Source organism: Jaculus jaculus, chromosome 13 (genome assembly GCF_020740685.1).
Source record: "Jaculus jaculus isolate mJacJac1 chromosome 13, mJacJac1.mat.Y.cur, whole genome shotgun sequence".
NCBI classification, from domain to species: domain Eukaryota; kingdom Metazoa; phylum Chordata; class Mammalia; order Rodentia; family Dipodidae; genus Jaculus; species Jaculus jaculus.
Window position 1 is genome coordinate 26,966,934 of NC_059114.1, and position 15,787 is coordinate 26,982,720.

Here is a 15,787-nt window from a genome sequence, read left to right on the forward strand (position 1 = left end):
TTGCCTGCGAAGCCAAAGAACCCAGGCTCAATTCCCCAGGACCCACATAAGCCAGATGTACAAGGGGCACAAGAAATGAGTCTAGTATTTGAAAAATACTGGAATGATAAAATAGACTGGGAGGCTGGGGCGATGGCTCAGTCAGTAAAGTGCTTGCTGCATACGTGTGAGGAGTTTAAGTGTCCAGTAGCCACATAAAAGCTGCTGTGGTGGCCTAGGTAGGCCTGAATCCTAACACTGGGGAGGCAGAGGCAGGAGGCACACTGGGTTTGCTGGCCAGTCAGGGTAGCCCAATCAGCAAGCTTCAAGCCAATGAGAGACCTTGTCATAAAATAAAATAAGGTGGGAGGCGTGCTGGAGAGATGGCTTAGCACTTTATGGTGCTTGCCTGTGAAGCCTAAGGATCTGGGGTTGGGTTTCCCAGTACCCATGTAAGCCAGATGCACAAGGTGGTACCTGCATCTGGAGTTCATTTGGAGTGCCTAGAGGCCCTGCACTCCCATTCTCTCTGCCTCTTTCTCTTCCCCCACTCTCTAAAAAAAAGAAAGAAAAATAAATAAATAATTATTAGTAATTCGTGAAGAAAAAAATAAGATGGAGGGCTGGGGAAATGGCTCAGTGGTTAAAGGCACTTGTCTACAAAGCCTGATGGCCCAGGTTCAATTCCCCAGTACCCACATAAAGCCAGATACACAACGTGGCATGTGCATACAGCAGTAGGCTCTGGTATACCCATGCTTATATTCCCTCTCTCTCTGTGTGTGTGTGTATGTGTGTGTGTGTGTTCAGAAATAAGTAATTTTTTTTAAAGGTGGAGAGTGTTTGAAGAAGACAGCCCGTATTCACCTCTGTCCTCCACTCTCAAGTGTACACACATACACAGGCCAAAGAAAAGTTGGGGGATGGGAAGTCTTGTTGAAATTTTTATTTATTTATGTTTTGTTTTGTTTTTTCGAGGTAGGGTTTCACTCTAGTCCAGGCTGACCTGGAATTTACTATGTAGTTTCAGGGTGGCCTCAAACTCATGGTGATCCTCCTACCTCTGCCTCCTAAATGCTGGGATTAAAGGCGTGCGCTACCACGCCTGGCTGGTTTTTTGAGATAGGGTCTCAGTCTAGCTAAGGCTGACCTAGAATTCACTATGTAGTCTCTGGGTGACCTCAAACTCACAACAATCCTCCTACTTCTGCCTCCCGAGTGCTGGGATTAAAGGTGTGTGCCACCATGTGCAGCTTTATTTTTTTTTTTTAATGATTTATCTTTATTTATTTGAGACAGAACAAAAAGGAGAGGGGGACAGAGAGAGAGAGGGAGTGAGAATGGGCGCATCAGTGTCTCTAGCCCTTGCAAATGAACTCCAGACACGTGTGCCACCACGTGCATCTGGCTTATGTGGGACCTGCAGAAAAAAACCTAGGTCCTTAGGCTATGCAGGCATGTGCCTTAACCGCTAAGCCATTTCTCCAGTTTTATTTATTTATTTATTGGTTTTTCGAAGTAGGGTCTCCCTCTAGTCCAGGCTGACCTAGAATTCATTCTGTATTTCCAGGGTGGCCTCAAACTCATGTGATCTTCCTACCTCTGCCTTCCGAGTGCTAGGATTAAAGACATGTACCACCACACCCAGCTTGTTTATTTATTTTATTTGGTTTGTCAAGGTAGGGTCTTACTCTAGTCCAAGCTGACCTAGAATTCACTATGTACCATCAGGGTGGCCTCGAATTCACGGCTATCCTCATACCTCTACCTCCTAAGTGCTGGGATTAAAAACATGTGCCACCATGCCCGGGATTTTTTTTTTTTTTTTTTTTTTTTTTTTTGAGGCAGGGTTTTACTCTAACCCAGGTTGACCTGGGATTCACTATGTAGTCTCAGGGTGGTCTTGAACTCACAGTGATTCTCCTACCTCTGCTTCCCAAATGCTGGGATTAAAGGCATGCGCCACCACTCCCAGCTGTTTGCTGAATATTTTAAATAGGATGGATGGAAAAGATCTTGAGATGACATAGAGCAGATGAGGCTCAAGTTAGAGGAGTAAGCAAGCCAGAAAGCTATCTGAGCATGCACCCCCATGCCCAGCAATTTTGTGTTTTTGAGACAGGATCTCATCTGTAGCCCAAGCTGGCCTCTAACTCATGGCATTTATTCTGCCTTGGTCTTTTGAATACTGGGAGTACAGGTATGAACCAGCACGCGCTTACTAGGGTTTTTGTTGGTTGTTTTTTTTTTTGTTGTTGTTTTGTTTTTTTGAGGTAGGGTCTCACTCTAGCCTTGGCTGACCTGGAATTCACTATGGAGTCCCAGGCTGGCCTTGAAACCTCAGCAATCCTCCTAGCTCAGCCTCCCAAGTGCTGGGGTTAAAGACAATCACCATCATACCCAGCATATTTTTTTGTTTTGTTTTGTTTTAAATACTCAGCCTGCTTTCTCATGGGGCAGCTACCAACAAGAACTGCCCCTGATTATAGTGTGTGAGATATTTCTAGGTTAATATTAGGTTGTGCTCCTTTGTCAGCATTAACAAATGACAAGTCAATAGATTTTTATTTTTCAATAAAAATGGAGACTTTTTCTTTAAAAAAAAAAAAAAAAAAGAACTGCCCCTGCAGACAGGACGGACAGCCTGCATTTGCCTTTAACACAGTCCCGCCACTCCCAACTGCTTGCCCACACCAAGACTAATGGGCAGTTACAGGCAATACATGGGATCAGTGTAAACTTACATGGGCTGGAGATACAGTCCGTGGTAGAATTCTTGCCTAGTATGCACAAGGCCCTAGGTTTAATCACCAGTATCAAAGAGAAAGAGGGAAGCAAGAATGAGAACAAGGTGAACTGGGAAAGTACGAATTTCTCTGAAGAAGGAAATACTTCTGTACATTTATTTGCACTTATCTGTGTCTTGACCATGGAGTCGCCTGGTCTGTAGTCCAGGGGATTTTTGAGATCACTGCTGATGGGATGCAGTAAGGAAAGGGATTCTGGGGCCTCCAGGAAGGGTTTCTGAAGGTGATATTATCTGGCCTGGGTTTGAAGGATGGACCTGGTTCCCGCCTCTCTCAAAACACGCACGTGCGCACACGCACACACACATACACACACGTGCACACGCCATAGGATTGAGCTGTGTATAGACCCTGCTGGTATTTCCTCCAGGAAGGTCATGGTTACAATGGCTTTTGCTAGAGCCTCCCCACTGTTGGCTTTGGTGATGATGGAGTCTACTGTGGCGCTGTCCTGTGAGCTACAGTGCTGACCAGCATCCTTGCTCACTGCCTACCACATCCAGTCCTCTCCCATAGGTGCAGCACCAAAAATGTTTCTACTTAACCTGAGTGCTTCCAGTGCCCCTGAAAGGGGGAGGAAAGGGCGTCACCCAGTCTTCTAGTGGCTTTGCTAAACCCTGTGCCATCTGTAGTCTGTGGGTATCATCTCATCTCTTGTCCCCTCACAGTCAGGACCCAACTTCCACGCTTCCCAGTGCCTTCCTGTTCTGGATGGGCCGGGACAGCAGCCATGGCCGCAGCCAGCCTGACGATTCATCTCCTGGGCATACACCTGTTCTCTTCTTTCTAAACTGGGATGAGGCCAAGGTACCTCCGTTTTCGGGTTGCAGCAAGGAGTGAAGGAGGCCGGATCCTTGGCGCAGTGCTCAGCAGAGTCCAGGGAAGCATCTAGGGAGCTGTGGAGCCCACCTTGTCAGTCTTCTGGGAGAATGGTTTAGGTGCCAGGGCAAGTGTCGTCACACGTGCAGACACATCCCAGCTTCACTGGCTGCTGGCTGGCTGTGGCCTTGCTTCTTCCATGTTGGGTCAGGGTCCCTCTTCTCCTAACAGGCCACGAAAAGCTCAGCGGCAGGAGGTGTGCTTGGGTAATAATTGCATAACTACTATACTTTGCAGCCCTACCCTACACACTCAACAGCACCAAAACTTTGTTGTTGTTGTTGGTTTTTGTTTTTCAAGGTAGGGTCTTGCTCTCACCCAGGCTGAGCTGGAATTCTTTATGTAGTCTCAGGGTGTCCTCAAACTTACAGCAATCCTCCTACCTTTGCCTCCTGAGTGCCGGAATTAAAGGTGTGTGCCACCACATCTGGCTAGCACCAAAAACTTTGTAGGTTGTGGTGGGAACTACATTGGGGGTCCTCTTCCGAATACCCCAGGCCATTGGGCCTGCACACACCTACCTGAGCTACTCAGGAGAAGGCATAAAAGCAGCCTACTTGGCCTCCCCAGGTGGGTGCTGTGGGACAAGGCAAGCTGGCCACCAGCTGTTGACCTTGCTTTGAACTTGTTTACCGTTGAGTGCATTCGGGGAGTGACATAATGTCCAAGCTCCCAGGACTAAATTTAGGCCTCAGGAAAATAATTTCCCCTGGGAGAGTTCCAGCAGTACTGGGACACTCAGAAGCTGTCTGCTGCTCTGGGCCCTCAGGCCGGTCTCTCAGGAGGCCTGTGACCCAGGTGTGCCCAGCAAATGGGCAGTGTGAGTCTCCCACAGACTGGCTTCCTCGAGGTGTTATGCCCTCCTTCTCCTCCCTCCGCAAAGCCCTCTGCTCATTCAGGAAACAAACTCACTGTGGCCAGAGAGGCAAGACACAGACAAGGCAGACTTTTAGGCCAGTAAAAATATTAAATGTTTTGTTAAAGTAGACAAATAGATTATGAAGTAGAAAACAAAATTATCATGGATGTTTTTCTTTCTTTCTTTTTGAAGATAATCTCGTGTAATTCAGGCTCACCTCATACTTGCCTTGAACTCTTCCTGATCCTGCCTCCACCTGAGTGCTAGAATTATGGGCATGTGTCACCACATCTAGCTCTCCTAGTTAGGTTTTTTATTTGTATGTTTTTTCTTTTTTCGATATAGGATTTCACTCTAGCCCAGGCTGATCTGAAATTTATTATGTAGTTTCAGAGTGGCATCAAACTCACAGTGATCCTCCTACCTCTGCCTCCTGTGTGCTGGGATTTTAAAGGCATGCGCCACTAAGCCAGGCTTTTTATCTTTTTCTTTTTTTAAAACATTTTATTTTTATTTATTTATTTGAAAGAGAGAGAATGGGCATACCAGAGCCTCTAGTCCCTTCAAAGAACTCCAGATACATGCACCCCCTTGTGCATCTGGCTTACATGGTGGGTCCTGGCGCCTCTAACCTAGATCCTTAGGTTTCATAGGCAAGTGTCTTAACTGCTAAGCCATCTCTCCAGTCCCAGTTAATTTTATTTTATTTTTTAATTTTTATTGATTTGCTTGGTTTTTCGAGGGTCTCACTCTAGTCCAGGCTGATCTGGAATTCACTGTGTAGTCTTGAACTCACAGAGCTCCTCTTACCTCTGCCTCCCAAGTGCTGGGATTAAAGGTGTGTGCCACCACGCCCGGCCAGCTAGTTTTATTTTGAGGCCGCTTTTCTAGCAGAGTGGTGGCATGACCAGGCAGCTCCTACTGCCCACATGCTACAGCTTTCTGTTCCTCAACCTGCCTCTGGCTTGGAGGGGTTTTTTGTTGTTTGTTTATTTTTATTTTTATTTATTTATTTGAGAGTGACAAACAGAGAAAGAAAGACTCAGAGAGAGAGGGAGAATGGGCGTGCCAGGGCCTCCAGCCTCTGCAAGCGAACTCCAGATGCGTGTGCTCCCTTGTGCATCTGGCTAACGTGGGTTCTGGGGAATCGAGCCTCGAACTGGAGTCCTTAGGCTTCACAGGCAAGCGCTTAACCACTAAGCCATCTCTCCAGCCCAGGCTTGTAGTTTTTGCTCATGCCTGGGGTCTCACGCTAGCACGGACTGACTTGGAGCTTACTATGGAGTCTCAGGGTGGCCTTGAACTCATGGTGATCCTCCTCCTCTCTTTGCCTCCCAAGTGCTGGGATTAAAGGGGCATGCTACGACGTCTGGCTACATATATTTTTTTTCTAAAAAATCATTAGTGGAGTGTGGTGGCACACGCCTTTAATCCCAGCACCTGGGAGGCAGAGGTAGAAGGATCACCATGAATTTGAGGCCACCCTGAGACTACGTAGTGAATTCCAGGTCAGCCTGGGCTAGAGTAAGATCCTACCTCAAAAAAGCAAAAAGATTACTTAGAAAATTTATTTATAAGACATTCAGACTTCTGGACCGTCACCATTTAGAGAGATTGATAATAATATGTACAGAGGGTACCATCTAAAAAGATGGAAATAGGGCTGGAGAGATGGCTTAGCGGTTAAGTGCTTGCCTGTGAAGCTTAAGGATCCCGGTCTGAGGCTTGGTTCCCCAGGTCCCACGTTAGCCAGATGCACAAGGGGGCGCACGCATCTGGAGTTCGTTTGCAGAGGCTGGAAGCCCTGGCGTGCCCATTCTCTCTCTGTCCCTCTATCTGTCTTTCTCTCTGTCTGTCGCTCTCAAATAAATAAATAAATACCCAGCACTCAGGAGGCAGAGGTAGGAGGATCGCCATGAGTTCAAGGCCACCCTGAGACTACAGAGTTAATTCCAGGTCAGCCTGGACCAGAGTGAGACCCTACCTCGGAAAAAAAATAAAGAAAGAAAGAAAATAAATAAATAAATAATTTATAAATAAATTAATTAATTAAATAAATAAAATAAAAAGATGGAAATAATGCTGGTAAGATGACTTAGTGGTTAAGGTGTTGGCCTATGAAGCCTAAGGACCCATGTTTGATTCCCTAGTACCTGCAAGCCAGATGCAGATGGTGGTACATGCATCTAGAGTTCATTTGCAGTGGCTGAAGGACCTGGTGCACCCATTCTGTGTGTGTGTGTGTGTGTGTGTGTGTGTGTGTCCCTATTTGCCTCTTTCTCTCTCTCTCATAAATGAATAAAAATAAAATATATTTTTTTTAATTAGCAAAAAAGGACTGGAGAGATGGCTTAGTGGTTAAGCGCTTGCCTGTGAAGCCTAAGGACCCTGTTTCGAGGCTCGACTCCCCAGGACCCACGTTAGCCAGATGCACAAGGGGGCGTATGCATCTGGAGTTCATTTGCAGTGGCTGGAAGCCCTGGCATGCCCATTCTGTCTCCCTCTCTCTATCTGCCTCTTTCCCTCTCACTCTCTCTCTCTCTCTCTCTCTCTGTCGCTCTCAAATAAATAAAAAATAACAAAAAAATTTTTTTAATTAGCAAAAAGCCAGTCATGGTGTACACCTTTAATCCCAGCACTCAGGAGGCTGATGTAGAAGGACACTGAGTTCGAGGCCACCCTGAGACTACATAGTGAATTTCAGGTCAGCTAAGAGAAATGCTGGGCTGGGGTTGTAGCTCATTTAGTAAAGGGCCAGTCTAGCACATATAAAGCCCTGAGTTCAACCCCCTAGAGTATATAAACCAGGTATCATGGCACATGCCTGTAATCTCAGTATTTAGAAGTTAAAGACAGGTGGGTCTGAAGTTCAAAATTATCCTGAGCTACATAGCACATTAGAGGTCAGCCTGGGCTACATGACCCTGTCTCAAAAAAAAAAAAAAAAAAAAATGATAGGCCAGGTATGGTGGCACATGCCTTTAATCCCCATTTGGGAAGCTGAAGTAGGAAGATCACTGTGAGTTTGAGGTCCCCCCTGAAACTACAAAGTGAATTCCAGCAGGGCGTGGTGGCGCATGCCTTTAATCCCAGCACTTTGGAGGCAGAAGTAGAAGGATCACCATGAGTTCAAGACCATTCTGAGACTACAATAGTGAATTTCAGGTCAGCCTGGGCTAGAGCAAGACTCTACCTCTAAAACCAAAACCAAAAAAATGTTTACAAGCCGTGTGTGGTGGTGCATACCTTTAATCCCAGCATTACGAAGGCAGAGGATCACCATGAGTTCGAGGCCACCCTGAGAATACATAGTGAATTCCAGGTTAGCCTGGGCCAGAGTGAGACTCTACCTCGAAAAACCAAACTAATAATAATAATTTAAAATATTATAAAAAAGAAAACGGATCTGGAGGGATGGTTAGCTGTTAAGGCACTTGCCTGCAAAGCCTAAGGTCCCAGGTTTGATTCCCCAGCACCCATGTAAGTCAGGTGCACAAGGGGGCGGTGCATGTGTCTGTAGTTTATTTGCAGTGGCTGGATGTCCTGGTGCACCCATTCTCTCTCCCATAATGGATAAATAAATTTTTTTTTTTTTTTGAGGAAGAGTTTCACTCTAGTCCAGGCTGACCTGGAATTCAGTATTGTAGTTTCAGGGTGGCCTCAAACTCATGGTGATCCTCTTACCTCTAATAAATTTTAAAAAAAAAGAAAAGAAAAACAAACAACAACAAAAAGCAACCTAGGGGAATCGAGACTCCCTACCCAGGAAAGACAGCCCATGGTTGCTGTGGCACTTTGGGCCCAGCAGAGGGTGCCAGAGATTTGTGTCATTGCAAACTGTTCCTCTTCATCTGAGCAATTAATAGATGTGCAGGGGAGAATTGGAGACCCACAAGCTAGCATGCAGCTCACTTGTGACCTGTCTGTTTAAAATGGCATCACTGTTGGGTGTGGTAGCACACGCCTTTAATCCTAGCACTTGGGAGGCAGAGTTAGGAGGATCACCATGAGTTCAAGGCCACCCTGAGACTACATAGTGAGTTCCAGGTCAACCTGGGCTACAGTGAGACCCTACCTCAAAAAAACCCAAATAAATAAATAAATAAATAAATAAAAATGGCATCACTAACAAATGGGGAATTTTCAAGCCCCCAGCCTCAGTTCCAGGTATTTTTAGTCCTTGGCCTCATCACATGTGTCTGAAAATAGCTCATCATTTGCTTTTCACTCAGATGCTTCTGACGAGCAGAACTCGCAGTCTTCAATGGAAAACTCCATGAACAGCTCAGAGAAAGGAGAACGGCAGCCGTCTGCAGATCCGGGGCTAGCGGCAGAGGCGGCAGCGATCTCTCAGGTACCTGCAGCCAGGCCTCAGAACTTTGGCCATGGTGGCTAGGAGCCTGGGGAGTTGTCCCGGGTATGTTCAGAGTTGTTGGGCAGTTGGAACTTTCATTTGTCCATTGAGCAGCAACTGTGGTCATCATCCTTTATCATCCAAGGCTATGGCGATGGAAGGGACATGTGGCTCTGCTTCAAGGAGCCTTTGGGCCAAGTCTCTCAACTCTGTCTCCTGTCCTACTCTTCCCTCCTTGGAGCTTAGAGACAGTTCTCCCTCCTAATGTAGAGCAGGTCAGTTCTTCAGCTCTCAGTCGAAACTGTCACTTCCATTTAGGCCCTCAGCAAAATAGAATGTCATTCCTTTGGGCCACAAAGGACCAGCTCTGGTAGTACCTTAGTCCACTTTTGTATATGTTTGGTCTTTTTTTTTTCCAAGGTAGGGTCTCACTCTAGCCCAGGTTGACCTAGGATTCACTATGTCATCTCAGGGTGGCCTCGAACTCATGGTGATCCTCCTACTACCCCTGCCTCCCAAGTGCTGGGATTAAAGGTGTGTGCCACCATGCCCAGCTCTTTTTAGATGTTTGTATGTCCTGTTAAAAAAAGGCGGGGGGGGGGGGTGCCTGGAGAGATGGCTTAGTGGTTAAGCGCTTGCCTGTGAAGCCTAAGGTCCCCGGTTCGAGGCTCGACTCCCCAGGACCCACGTTAGCCAGATGCACAAGGGGGCGCATGTGTCTGGAGTTCATTTGCAGTGGCTGGAGGCCCTGGCACGCCCATTCTCTCTCCCTTTCTCTATCTGCCTCTTTCTGTCCCTCTCTGTCTCTCTCAAATAAATACACAAAAGTAGCAAAAAAAAAAAAAAAGCAGGGGTTGGGGAGATGGCTCAGTGGTTTCAGTGGTTAAGGCTCTTGTCTGTGAAGCCTAAGGACCCATGTAAGTCAGATGCACATGTTGGCACATGCATCTGGAGCTCATTCGTAGTGCCTAGAGGCCCTGGTATGTTCATTCATTCTCATTCTCTCTCTCTCATAAATAAATAGAAATAAGTCTTTTTTAAAAAGCAAGCTGAGCCAGGCACGGTAGCACACACCTTTAGTCCCAGCACTTAGGAAGCAGAGGTAGGAGGATTGCTGTGAATTCAAGGCCACTCTGGGACTACATAGTGAATTCCAGATCAGCCTGGCCTAGAACAAGACTCTACCTCAGGGGCTGGGGAGGGGGCATCAAAAAAGAGAATGGGGAACTGGAATGGAAAGATGGCTCAGTGGTTAAAGGTACTTGTTTGCAAAGCCTGGCAGCCTGGGTTCTATTCCCTAGTACCCATGTAAAGCCACATGCACAAAATGGTTCATGCATCTGGAGTTTACTTGCAGTGGCAAGAAGCCCTGGTGTGCTCATTCTTTCTGTCTTCTCTCCCTCTTTCTCTCTCTCTTTTTTTTTCTCTCTCTCTCCTCGCAAATAAATAAATATATTTTAAGAGAAGCCAGGTGTGGTGGCACATGCCTTTAATCCCAGCACTTGGGAGGTAGAGGTGGGAGGATCATTGAGAGCTCGAGGCCACCCTGAGACTATATAGTGAATTCCAGGTCAGCCTGAACTACAGTGAGACCCTACCTCAGAAACCCTAAATAAATAAATAAATAAATTTCACCATATATATATATAAAATCTTTTTTTTTTTTAAATTTTTATTTATTTATTTGAGAGCGACAGACACAGAGAGAAAGACAGGTAGAGGGAGAGAGAGAGAATGGGCGCGCCAGGGCTTCCAGCCTCTGCAAACGAACTCCAGACGCGTGCGCCCCCTTGTGCATCTGGCTAACGTGGGACCTGGAGAACCGAGCCTCGAACCGGGGTCCTTAGGCTTCACAGGCGAGCGCTTAACCGCTAAGCCATCTCTCCAGCCCTATGAAAACTTTTTGTTTTGTTTTTCGAGGTAGGGTCTCACTGTGGTCCCAGCTGACCTGGAATTCACTATGTAGTCTCAGGGTGGCCTCGAACTCTCATATATGTATATATGTATGTATGTGTGTGTGTGTGTGTGTGTGTGTGTGTATGTATGTATATATATATATATATATATATATATATATGTTTGTCTATTTATTTATTTTAAGAGAGCGAGTGGACATTTCTGACCTTAGGTCCTGCTCCAGGATCCTCAGAGGCTCTCACACAGCCTTCTTTCCAGATCCAGTGCCCTTCTTACCCCCAGGCTGGCTCCTCTTCATCATGGCTAACCCTGGGGACTTGCTGCAGACCAGGCTGTATGCCAGGTACCAAGGGCTGCCAAAGCAGAAAGGTGTGGCAGACATACACAGGCCACCATATCTCACTATGTACCATGAGGTGACAGAGCACCAGTGATATGAGTAAGTGATATGAGGCTGTTTTGAGGCCCTCTTTTATTTTTTATTTATTTTATTTATTTTTTAGTTTTTCGAGGTAGGGTCTCACTTGTGCCTAGATTTAAGGAGCGTAACCTGGCAGGAAGGCAAGGGCAGAAAGAGGGACTTAGGCCTCAAGACAGGGTCAAGCTAAAGAACAAAAGAAGCTAGGGTGAGTAGAGCCTGGTGGACCAGAGCAAGAATGGTCAGGGGAGAGGAAGAGGTTACTGAGGTCAGGGCTGGTCACCCAGCTTCCTCAGGCTATTAAGGAATTGAGTTTTGTTCTGAAGAGTGCGGAATAGCTAGACGATTTTGTAGCCTTGCATAGTTTACAGCTTAATTTATATTTTATTTAAGAGAGAGAGAATGAGTGGCTGGATAGATGGCTTAGCGGTTAAGGTACTTGCTGGCAAAAACCAAAGGACAAGCTGGGTGTGGTGGCGCACGCCTTTAATCCCAGCATTCAGGAGGCAGTTGTAGGAGGATCGCCATGAGTTCGAGACCACTCTGAGACTGCATAGTAAATTCCAGGTCAGCCTGAACCAGAGTGAAACCCTACCTCAAAAAAACAAAACAAAACAAAAAAACAAAGGACCCAGGTTCAATTCCCCAGTACACACATAAAGTACACACAAGGTGGTGCATTTGTCTGGAGTTCATATACAGTAGCTAGAGACCCTAGCATATTCATTCTCTCTCTTTCTTGATCTATCTGCCTCTTCCTCTCTCCTTTTCCTCTCTCTCAACAAGTAAATGAAATATCTTTAAAATGCCAGGCATGGTGGTACCTGCCTTTAATCCTAGCACTCAGGAGGCAGAGGTAGGAGGATCACTATGAGTTCAAGCCCACCCTGAGACTCCATAGTGAATTCCAGATCATCTGGGCTAGAGTGAGATCCTACCTTGAAAACAAACAAGTATTAAAAGCCCAGTTTATAGCTTAAGGAGCTGGCTCAGGCCATGTTGAATGGCATAAGTAGAGAGGCTACCAAAGAGGCTGTGGCATTGTCCAAGCAAGGGTGGCTCAGGTGAGGCCAGGCAAGAGCGCAGTGTGCAGAGGTGGGCAGGCTCCAGTGGGCTCGGTGGAGGAGGGAGCTTGCTAACGAAGTAGAACTGGGGAGGGGCAGGTAGAGGGAGGCGGGAGGGGACCGCAGGCTGCTGTCCAGCCACACAGATGGAAGCCAAGACAAGGGAGCCCTGGTTAGCATAGGTATGCTCTGGAGCTTGATCTCAGGTAACAGGAGAGGTCTGAGATATCCAAGGTTGGTGTGTGAATGTTTAGCCTTTTGGGCTTTAACCATAACAATGTGGGCATATCCGGTCAACAAATGCTGAGTGTCTCTCTGCCCCAGGTCAGGCATCTGCATCCCCGGAGGCGCAGTAGTTCATGAGACAGAGTGGGTCTGGGCCTTAGATGTTGGATCAGTGACCCTGCAGTTTGTACACAAGTACTTTCATAATTACTTACGGATGGAAACCTGGGCCAGCCTGCACAGGGGACCATGGCTGGTGTGATAGGGACAGGTGGAGGCAGAATGACACAAGGCTTTTCACACTCCCAGAAACAACTGGTTATAAATTTTTCCATGTGTCTGCCAGTACACTTGTAGGTTCAGATCAGAGCTGTTCTCCCTCAAGTCCACCCTGGGCCAACCTGCAGCCTTCCCCGTGGCCTCACTCCTCTTCTGCATACTGACCTGTGTCTCTTTATTCCTTCTTCCCAAAGGATTTGGAAGGAGTACCACCCTCTAAAAAGATGAAGCTGGAGGCCTCTCCACAGAACTCCGAAGAGATGTAGATGCCGAGTGGAACCCTCTGGTCCATGTTTCATGGCAGGTACATCAGCAGGCTCAATTCTAGAACAGCGCTGCCCAAGTCATTCCTCTTGGGTGTGAACAGAACTACTAATGTTTCAAGTTTACCAAGTGCAAATCCAAGAAAACCTAGAGTGGCGTAACTTCTCAGACACTGATGAACTCTGCTGTGAAGAGAAACACTCGGACCTTGAGGAGACTGCTGTCCTTGGGGAGGCGGGTCGACAGCTCAGGAGTGTCTGCACACTGTCTCAGAAGCCAAGATGACATTTGTGTTGCTGCTGTATTTTTTTCCCCACTTCTCTATTTAAGGATAATAAGCTATTTGAGGGGGTACTGATCAGGAATTCGCTTTTCATCGGGGCTTTTCGCTGTTCAACCAATTCCTTCTGCTTTCTTTTTTTGTGCCTTGTGCCCTTGAGGTGACCTCTGGCATGTTTCCTAGTTTTGCATCTCTCTTTGCAAAGTGTCCTCTTGGGGTGGCCCCTGCCACCTTACTGCCTCCCTGCCCCAGGACTACTTCAGAGCAGGCAAGACAGAGCCACAAAAGAGCAGACACCCTTTAGGGGTCTGATTCGGGCAGGTGGGGGGAACAGTACCTGGATACACCCTGAGCCCTGGATGGTGTCAGCACCAGCCCGTGGGGCCCCTGGGATTGCAGAAGTCAGTCCCAGTCCCCAAGGGCTGGCCTCCTCTGTCTGGGATGTGCTCTCACCTCCTAGTGTCATGGGGACTAGGGGTTGATCAGCTCCTAGCCCAGATAGACAAGCAAAGCCCTTAGATTCTTCTGGCACTTCCACAGTGTTTTCCCCACCATCTCCTCCTCCTCCTTCACTTTTCTCTGGGACCTCTGAAGGCTTCTCCAGCTGGCTATGAGCTCGTATCCTAACACAGTGCTGGGCCCAGAAGGCTGGGAGCAGGTGGCAGGAACAGCTGGTGCTGAACTTTGCTCCTGGAACATGGCTTGGATTTCAAATCCACAATTCCCCACTGCCCTTCGTCACCCCCCTCCCCCCAACCCCAAGCAAGATGACAGCCAGTGGAAAGCCACTTACTCCTGCGTCTCACTCGGACCCTCAGAGGCAACAAACAGGTGGATGGAGTCTCGTTCCCAGCACGTGCTGTCAGTCTCCATTGTGAAGTGGACCTTGATGATTGGGCCTTAAAGGCTAGAAACAAGGCACCAAGAAATTGGAAAGATTTGCACACCCTCCGGAAAGGAGCAGCCGCGTCTCTCCCCTTCCCTGATCCCGCTCGCACCAGGACAGCTGCCTCTCACTCAGTTGAGACACCTCTCGGATGAACTGCAGGACTGTTGAGTTCTGAGGCCTGATTTGCTCTTAATTAATATATGGACTCCTCAGACCTTAAAACTTTTCCTAAACTTTCTTTACTGCACTGGAGTTCTAACTCCCTTTGAGTTGTGTGTTGGGGGGGTGGGTGTTTTTGTTTTCGTTTTGTTGTGTTTTGCTAATTGGTGCATATCCAGGTACCACCTTTGACGTGTGGATCTTTCTCCTGACCACCGTGGGAAGTGTCTGCCAGGTTCTATTTTCTAAGTTTCTGAGGGTGAAGCTCCTAATTTTTTTTTTTTTTAAGAAGGAGCTTAACTATTTCCTGCACTTCAAGAAGAATCAAAATGTTCCTGATTTTAAAATACCTCATACAAAAATGTCTCCTGAAGTAAGGAAAAAAAAACTGAAAAATCTTAATGTTGGAGTTAGCAATGCCGAAAGGTTTCTGTCTTAAAAAAAAAAAAAAAAAATCCTTGTACTTATCAAATTTGCCCCTCAGGCGGTCAGTTCTGTGGAGAACTGTGTTCTGCGTCTTGGCTGAAAGCAACAAGATGCACAACTTTTCAATGTATCTCAAGGTCAAGGCGGCTTTACCTCCAGATTAGGGCAATGTTTTTTATTTTTTGTTTTGTTTTGTTTTTGTTTTCTCGGCAAAACTCCATTTTGATGTAAAATGAATTTGAGTATTTATTTTTTTTGGTTGGGGGGATGAGAGGTTACAATACAAACAGCTGGAGGAGAACCCGGCACACTCATTCATGGAGCCAGCAGGGCGGTCAGGCCAGCTAGCTGCCCCTCTTCTACCACTTGCAGCCTCTCTGGACAGGCGAAGGGAGTTGGCGCAGTCGAGGATAAAAGCCACCACAAGATGTCCACAGTACCGAGGCTGTCACTAGTTTTTCTCTGAAGTGCCTGAAGGTAGGAATGGGCCAGAGGTGGGGACCAGCCGATCCCCTCTCAAGGCCTCGCCAGGCAAAGCGCCAGCAGCCCTGCACTCCACGCGGGCCAGGAAGGCCTTCCACGCGGAGTGGGCAGACTGCAGAATCCAGTGTGCTTCCTTCCCCCTGCGTCCGCTGCTCCCTACATCCTCACTCCATGCCCCTCGCCCCAGTCCCCACCAGTGAATCAAAGACCTTTCAGCCGGCCCAGCTAAGGGCAGGGGATCCTAAACAAATGCCTTCTGCGGACATCAGGCCCCGTGGCCTAAAGGGCTCCAGGGCAACTCCCCCCCACAAAACCCTGAAGGTGGGGGAACTACGGCTACACATTCCACAAAGTGCTGGCACTTAACCCCCATAACCTGGAAGGCTGTTGACCGATTCTCAGAGGGTGGTGACCTCCCATTACCAGCCGGTGTCGTGATTTGGAGTGTTCATTATGCCAAGGACCTGGTTAGAGGTATAAAGACCTTTTTTTCACCGTTAACCAT

The 15,787-nt window shown here is 47.3% G+C and overlaps 1 protein-coding gene across 1 annotated transcript in view; it reads left to right on the forward strand.

Annotated features, from left to right (window-relative positions):
- Bcl7a (BAF chromatin remodeling complex subunit BCL7A) overlaps positions 1-14,848 on the forward strand; it is a 41,557-nt gene extending 26,709 nt beyond the window's left edge. Inside the window, exons 6-7 of the mRNA XM_004668473.3 lie at positions 8,757-8,878; positions 12,976-14,848. Of these exons, the coding sequence (XP_004668530.2) occupies positions 8,757-8,878; positions 12,976-13,047 (194 nt within the window). The 3' untranslated portion in view covers positions 13,048-14,848. The remainder of the gene's footprint in view (positions 1-8,756; positions 8,879-12,975) is intronic.
- Positions 14,849-15,787: the final 939 nt, after the last annotated feature.